General features: G+C 39.0%; 1 protein-coding gene across 1 annotated transcript; it reads left to right on the forward strand.

Annotated features, from left to right (window-relative positions):
• The first annotated feature begins 4,192 nt into the window (after positions 1-4,192).
• On the forward strand, positions 4,193-6,753 carry LOC107602391 (TLR4 interactor with leucine rich repeats-like). The gene has a single exon (XM_016294879.1). The coding sequence runs from the start codon at positions 4,407-4,409 to the stop codon at positions 6,681-6,683; it is 2,277 nt and encodes a 758-aa protein (XP_016150365.1). The 5' UTR covers positions 4,193-4,406; the 3' UTR covers positions 6,684-6,753.
• Positions 6,754-8,269: the final 1,516 nt, after the last annotated feature.

Genomic DNA, 8,269 nt, shown 5'->3' on the forward strand with positions numbered 1-8,269 from the left:
TAACAATAAAAAATATAAGGACGTAAAATGAACATGAAATATTTATGATTCTGTCATAAATCAAATAAGCAAATTTGTGAAACTCATCATGTGAACCCTCTATACAGATGATCAGATGTTTGTGCACCCAGTGAAGCACAAGATGCTCTTTGGATCATCTTAAATCTTGGAGAACATGGTCATCGGGTTTTGAAAAAATTAGAGTTCATGCGGCCTGAGTGGTGTTGTTATTAAAGCAAATAATTAAATTAATTAATGCTGATAATTTAATTTGTAATGAAAAAACAAATCGGGGAAAATGCCAAAGAGAATGTGGAAAGGAGGTCTGCATACTTTTTACATTATCCTGTCATTTCTATGGTAAGACCATTGTCATTTAAATAGCTGTTTTCACAACAAAAATACTGCTGCTCTTGTTCAAATGAATAACAATTGAGTTTGGAAACACCACATAAGGCAAAAACACCATCGGCAGCTGTTTATTATACATTTTTTTATTCTTACTATACCTCAAAGATGATTATAATGTTGTTTTGTCCAACTCAGCCACACTAATTGTATATAATACTATATAACAACCAGCAGATGACGCTGCTCGCATTTAATCATGCACAGGCCAAATAAACAACCTTAACATGCACAGGCCAAATAAACAACGTCTTAAAGCTTGTGTTCTTTTTGATTCTTATCAGCATTATTTAAAACTTCAGATTTGTTTTAGTTAGTCTTGTGTGCGTATGTGTTTTATCTAGAAAGAGTAAAGGGATGAAAGAAATCATTTGGTACAGCTCAATGATGTGGAACATCAAACTCACAAGAGCTGCTTACATTCCTCTCTCTCTCTCTCTCTCTCTCTCTCTCACACACACACACACTCAGCCCACTCAGCACACACCACCTTGGTGCAAAGGTTTTAATTTTTTCCAGATGTAACCCTTTTCACTCGTAACTCTCAGGAGAACAACTGATACTTCTCTCCAAACCATCTGTGGCTGACCATTACAAGGTTGATGGTTTGTTTCTTCTATGCCTTACAAACGTTAGAGTATTTGCGTAAAACAAAAACAGCAGTAAAGTGTTTAATACCATCTTGAAACCTAATATTAAATCACTGTGACCAGTAGGTGCTGTTATGGTTACTGTTTTTTCACTGTTCACTGACCACTGTGGCATGAGAAACAGAAGTGTGTGTTTTAATAGCCACAGTTCACAACCACTGAGACCACTGAAAACTGAAAAACTCTGGGAAAAATGTGTGTAGTTCCAGCCTTTTATGTGAATAGATGTTAGGGTAGCACCATATTTAATTGCTGACAGGAATGAAAACGAGGCTGGGATAGAAGTAAGCCTACAGTACTTTCAGTGGATTGTACTGTGCCATTGTTCAGCTGATGAAACCTCTGGAAATAAAAGATAGACAAAAACTTCATGAAACAGTTTTGAAAGTCATTAGTTGAGAAAATTACACATTCTAGGACCTTTCTAAACTGCGTTAAATTCAATATGGCATCTAATTCAGTCACCCTCATGTTGTTCTTTTTTTTTATTTTTTACTTTGTATGACTTTTTATTTTATTTTAAGTGTAATACAAATTTATACATTTTGGGGGGGAAATTTGTCCGTATAATGCTTGTAATGCGTATAATGTTTCCTTGTAGATGTAAAAACAGTTCAAACATTCTTCTTTGTCATTCATTTTGTCATACAGCTGTAGAACTGCATGAGGGTGATTAAATTATGACATAAATTCAGATTTTTGAATGAACTATCACTTTAAGGGATCAACTGCCATGATGTTAAAAGATGCAAATGCACACATACACACTCACAGTAAGCATTATAGTGACATAAGTTCATATTTGCCTGCTTTACTTTCTCAGCAGGTTGTCAGTACCAATAAGATTTGTGCATTGACTCCACAGATGTACACAGACTCTTACTGTGTAAAGGGCAGTAGAGGGTTAAAGTCTGTGCAGCAGATCTAGGTTAAATAACTTAATGACCCAACCAGCTGCTGCTCATGTCAACCCCTCAAATCTCTCTTTTCCTCTTCTCCCCCTTTTTCTATTGTTCTCATGAATACCAATACAGAGATATACACAGTTGCATATTGGTTGGCATATTGACAGTTGGAATGTTAAATAATTCACTTTAATTTATCACAAAGAAAGACAGAAAGATTACAACAAAGGCACATATACATATGTATGCCATATTGTATTTTTGGATGGGGCTTAGGAGTTTATCTCTTGCATTTGGTTTGTTTGGGTGAATGAATTGCGCTAAATGAGTGATGTGTTTTTATGGAAAGCTGTTGTTCATCAATAAGGCAGCATGTGTTTCCAATAGGCAACCTCTCTGCTGTTTCAGAGAGGGTGATCGTTACTAAGAGACATGTACCCCCATGAGAGATACAAAGAATCATATGTGTTTAAGTGTGTGTATGCATATATATATATATATATAATAGTTTCTTTCTCCCCTCTTTTTCTCCTCGATCACATACTGTTTATTCTTTCCAGTAACTTGAATTACGTCAGTTGTGTGGTGATAATATTTTGCCCCACAAGTGCATTTTGCATACATTCAGTTTTCTTCATCATGGCTTATAGCGTTTGTCAGCCGACAAATTCATATGAGGACTAGACAGGAAATGGCCCCCTGGGTGTGGGGGTTCCTCACTGGAAACACACACATGCAAACACATTTCAATGTGCAGAGAAGATATACAAGTATGTTTGTCCATGCATTTTTCTCTTTCTTTCAAGATATTGCCATTTTGGCATACAACTCATAACACCAAATGTGCCAATCAGATCATTGCTAACCTATCATTTCTTTGCCAAGTAAATTATAATTTTTTCCCCCCTGATCTAATCAGCAGTCAGAATAATTATCAACACTGTTCACTGTTCACTTCAGCTCCCTCCACGCTGAATGTTTTGAGCTAAGAGGAAATATGAAACATCTGGGTCTTTCACTTAGTTGAGTGGACGTTATTTATTATGTTCTTGTTGGATTAGAAAAGTAATGAAAAACTGAATTATTCCACGATAATTTTTCTTTGACATGCTATTTCTTTGCAAATACATCACACTTATAAATTCTAGATTTTTGAAATTGAGTGAAGTCTACCCACGCACCCAAGAGTGCTCGCTCCTAAATCCTTCCCACGACCTGGCTCGCGGCCTGAGACAGAAATTTGGTCTGAAATTCCCTTTCTTTACATTTCTATTTTTCTCCCTGGCGGTGCTTTTTAAACAAGCAGTGGAGTCCAAGATCGAGCCCTGTGGGACCTTCGTGGGAAGAACATTCATTTGATTTTTCTTGCACACGTGTAAAGTTGGGAACCAAGCACTGGTTCTTATTCAGAACTGGTTTCATTTTGAAAAATATACTAGAACCGCATAATTTTCATGATTGTTTAAGTTTTTTTTTTTTTTTGTAGACCTACAGCACACAACATACAACAACCAGTGTAGTCCGATTCCTAAACGAATCACTATGAACTGTTTTTTTTAGTGAATCAAAAACATTGAGGTCCAGTTCCCAAATTAATGACTCATAGGAGCCACATCTTTTTAGTGAATAAAAACACTTACGAATCAGTATCTGACTCTCTTACTGATTCTGATTAGCAAGTCATTTACTTTCGGCTGGTCTATATGAAAATGTTTGAACCATTGGTGGTATTTCATAAAATGAGTGTATGAAATATCAATATAATTTCCTATATTTTAGGGCCAATAATTTAATATTTGATTTATACTGCCTCTAAAAGGTTATAAAAGTCATAATAAAGTCTGGGTAAACAAACAACTGCAAGAATTGTTTTCCTGATTTGTTATAGCCTATGTAATGCTGCAATATGAAATTATCATTTGGAAACATGTCAAGTAAATATAGGAATTGCATTTATATTCTCCCCATAATTCTTCCAAAAAAAGAATCTTTAATGCAACCTAAGGAATCGTTAAGATGAATCTGAACAAGAATCTGTATATCAAATTCGTATAAGCTACACGAGTGTGTAGGCTATATGTCGTTTAATGTCCACGTCTGGAAGGGAATGGGGCGGGCCGATCCGTGCCTGAACTCGAAGATGACTATGGTGTGCGTGTGTGTGTGTGTGTGTAATCTGCAACAGATGACTTCTTGGGGGATGAGAGGGTCTGACGGAGGCAAATGTTTCCTCGGCTGGAGCCACACCAGCTCGCAACGGTTGTGCATGTATATATCAATGCAGATAAAATTCACTATGCATTCGTTTTATAGGTAATCTAAATACCTGTACCCGGGCGGCAATGCATCTGTAAAGCGTCAATACCTGGCGAGGAAGACCTTGGCTAACCTGGACTGAAACAAAGGAATGTATTGAGTAGTTTGTTATTTGCTCATCACTGGAATGGCATATTTGCTCTATAACTTTTTTTTGTTCGGCAGTGGAGCGCTTTTATTCTTCACGTCTAGTTGGGCCATTTGCCCCGAGCGATGCGAGTGCCAGCACGTACAGCATATCCTCTGCGCAAACCGTGGTCTGCGCGCGGTGCCCAAAGCGCCGCAGGTGGAGCGCGCAAAAGACTTGCGGGTTTTCGGTCTCGCGGGAAACTTCATTCACAACCTTAGCGCGTTCGACTTCATGCGCTATGGGAACCTAATCAGGCTAAATCTCCAGTTTAACCAAATAAGGAATATACATCCTAAAGCATTCGAGAAACTCTCCATGCTGGAGGAGCTATATCTGGGCAACAACTTAATCTCGACAATACAACCTGGGACTCTACAGTCGCTGAAAAAACTCACAATATTATATAGCAATAACAACGATATCAAAGACTTTATTTCCGAACCTTTTAGTCATTTAAATAGTTTAGTCAAACTGAGACTTGATGGAAATGTAATTGAGTTTTTAAAAGAATCCATCTTCAAAGGACTGACAAACTTAATGTTTCTGCACTTAGAATCGAACCAGCTTCGCCATATTGACCGCAATGCGTTCGCGCGGCTCAGCAAACTGCAGTTTTTAAACCTTTCAGATAATAAACAAACAGAACTGCGCGATATTTTCATGTTTTCTCATCTTAAGTCACTAACAACTCTTCTAATCGCAGGCAACCAAATAAGGCACATTGGAAATCACGTCTTTCAGAACCTGAAAAAGTTAGCAAAAATCTCTCTGAGTCACAACAAGATATCAAAGCTGGACAGCGAAGCGCTGAAGGGGCTCGCGCGCGTGAAAGAGTTCAAGATTGACATGAACGAGCTCACAGGGATCCCGGCTGGTCTGCTAGACCCGCTCGAGCGCATCGAACAGCTCGACTTCAGTGACAATCACATATCTCGCGTGGACCCCGGTGCTTTTGACCACCTTTCACACCTAAAAATTTTAAAATTGAAAAACAACCGTCTTGGGAATCTCTCCGGTGGAATTTTCGCCACGAACGGCGTTTTGTTCCACGTAGAACTGAATGGGAATAACTGGACTTGCGACTGCCGGATGGAGAAGCTTAAAAGATGGATGACGCATGCGCATTCTCAGGGAAAGCTGTTGACCGTGTTTGTGCGCTGCCTTCACCCCCCAGTGCTGGCGGGAAAATACTTGGACTATGTCAGCAACTCCCAGTTGGGAAATATGAGTGGTCATTGCGAGTCAGAACCTCAGCCAGTGGAGAGCGGAGGAGCAGTAGTGGAGTCACCGGCTCTCAAGGAGGAAAGAGAGAAGCGAGAAGGTGAAAAACATGGAGATGTAGGTGTCCAAGGGGATGAGGGGGAGCAAGGGCTTGTGACAATATTAGAAAGAAAGAAGAAGAGGAAACTGGTCAGCTCAAGGCCAAGACCCACAGCTGGGAAAACAGGGAATGGCTCCTTATCTGATTTTCCAACAACAATGGCCACGTTCTTGACAGGCCACAACCACAGCACCTTTGCTTGGGCCCCACAGGAGCAGTTCAACCTGGCCTTACAAGACAGAGCCAAGCATCACGACTCAAGAATTGAAGTGATCACTAATGCATGTCAATTCAACCATCACTCCATCCTGAATGTAAGCGTGGAAGATGTCACTTCCAGTACAGCCACAGTCCACTGGAGCACAACTCCCGACATTGGACTGGTTCATGGGAAAGAACTACTCTTTCGGGTTTTATTTGACCGTTTCGGCCATGCTTTCCGCTTCCCACGCTACGTTTACACAGATGGATCCGACCAGGCGGTGACCCTTCAAGAGCTCCACCCAGACTCCACCTACATCACCTGTGTGGAGAGCGTTGTGGGTGGAGCTTTGTGTCAGGTTGCCCCCAGAGATCACTGCACTGGATTTGTCACACCTTTGCCCTCGGTGACAAGTGAAGTCAACCTACAGCTTGTCACAGTAGCAGCCCTGGCGGCCAATGCACTGCTCCTCCTTCTGGTTGGCGGAGTCTGGCTAGGGCATGTGTTGAAGAGGCAGATCAGAAGCAGGAAGTCGTCCACTCATGCACATGTACGTCACATGTACTCAACCAGACATCCATTTCGCTCTACTGTGGCCACTACATGTGTTTCTTCTGAATTCAGTGGTTACCAGAGTGGCAGACAACTGGCTGAAGAAGGTGACCTCATCCAGTTCCCTGGTGACCGTTTCTTTGACAACAGCCATGCACGAAGAGATGATGATGTCATAATGCTTAGATACTCCGACTGAGTATTGTGTGTGTGAAAATAATAGACAATTTTGGCAAAATCATTTTGGCCACAAATGAGTAACCACTGAAACTGCCATTCTTTTTCTTTTCTTGTTCTACAGGAAAAGCCTTTTGATACATTTTATATGTTTGACTTTCATTATTGTTTTTTTTTTAAATAAATATGTAGTCTGTATTAATAATTGTGTAATGGTTTCCATGTTTTTTCCCTTTATAATTAATTCAATTCCGACATTCAAAATTCTACAATAGACCTTAGTCAGGTTTAGACACCATATTGGATTTAATGAGAAGAAGACAAGGCTGTAAGGGAGAGAGTTTTTTCCCCCCAGAAAGACATTTGCTGTGTTGATAAACAGTGCTGAGTAGTAACTGAGTACTTGTAATATGGATTACACAATCAGATTCCAAAAATTACTTTTAATTAGACGTTTAATATCATGTTTTAAAATGCTCATAATCAGACTACTGTTACCTTTTTATTGATTACATGATTACATATTATTCACACAATGGCAGTAAATTATTTATAATTTATTGATTCATCCCAGTTCTTTTTTTCCTTTTAAATGATCCTTTCTAAATTAACCTACCACTTGCATACATGAGCCTAATAATTATTCAAGTTACTAAACACTGCTGATGCATAGCTGTGAAATACTATGTCTTTATCATATCCAGTGACCTTCACTAATTTTTAATATTGGAAGTCTGGAAAAAAATATTTCAAACCTGAAAGACTTTGGCCATGTAATATCATGTTTATTAATGTTTGGTCATGTAATGTAGAGATTCCCACAGTTTTGACATTTTTATGATTTCATTCATTATTAGCTTTTCATGAAAACCCTAGTTTTTTTTTTTCTTTACAAACCCCAGTCTGGAAAATGCTGGTGTAGTGATATTTTCTTTGTATTGATAATAATAATAATAATAATACTAATAATAATGTATATAATCAATATGGTACACAATAATCACATTCAAGTCTATGTGATAAACGAGTTCAAAGTAATCTAAACGTAAACAAAAAGTAGTCAGACTACATTACCTAATTTGTGTAATCCAGATAATGTTACTAACTACAGTTTCCTTCATGTCATTTGTCATCAGTAATGGACTACAGTTTAAGTAATCTACCCAGAACTGTTGATAAACAACAATACAGTCCATTGAATGCACTCTACTTCTCTCACTCACAGCCTAGTTTTCATTCCTGTCAAAAATTCAGTAGCCCCTCACTGCAGAACACAAGATCCAGGGGGCGTGGTTGAATCCACATCTAGGGGGTGGAGATGGGTAGGTTTAGGGGTGGAGATGGGTGGGTTTAAGGATCAGGGGGTGGAGACGGGTAGGTTTAGGTATATGTAAGGTGGGAGGAGTTGGATCTGGATCCAACCACGCCCCCTGGATCTTGTGTTCTGCAGTGAGGACCATCTTCAAAAAATGGCGCTACCCTAAGGTCTATACCAAATGAATACATTAATCTAACCATAAGATGGCGCAATAAACCAAGTTTTCACAAGACTTAAACTGCAACATTTTATAGCCACAATTCAGGAGTCATTTATTTAAACTATCACCT

The sequence above is a fragment of the Sinocyclocheilus grahami genome, unplaced genomic scaffold (genome assembly GCF_001515645.1).
Source record: "Sinocyclocheilus grahami isolate Dianchi unplaced genomic scaffold, SAMN03320097.WGS_v1.1 scaffold325.1, whole genome shotgun sequence".
NCBI classification, from domain to species: Eukaryota; Metazoa; Chordata; class Actinopteri; order Cypriniformes; family Cyprinidae; genus Sinocyclocheilus; species Sinocyclocheilus grahami.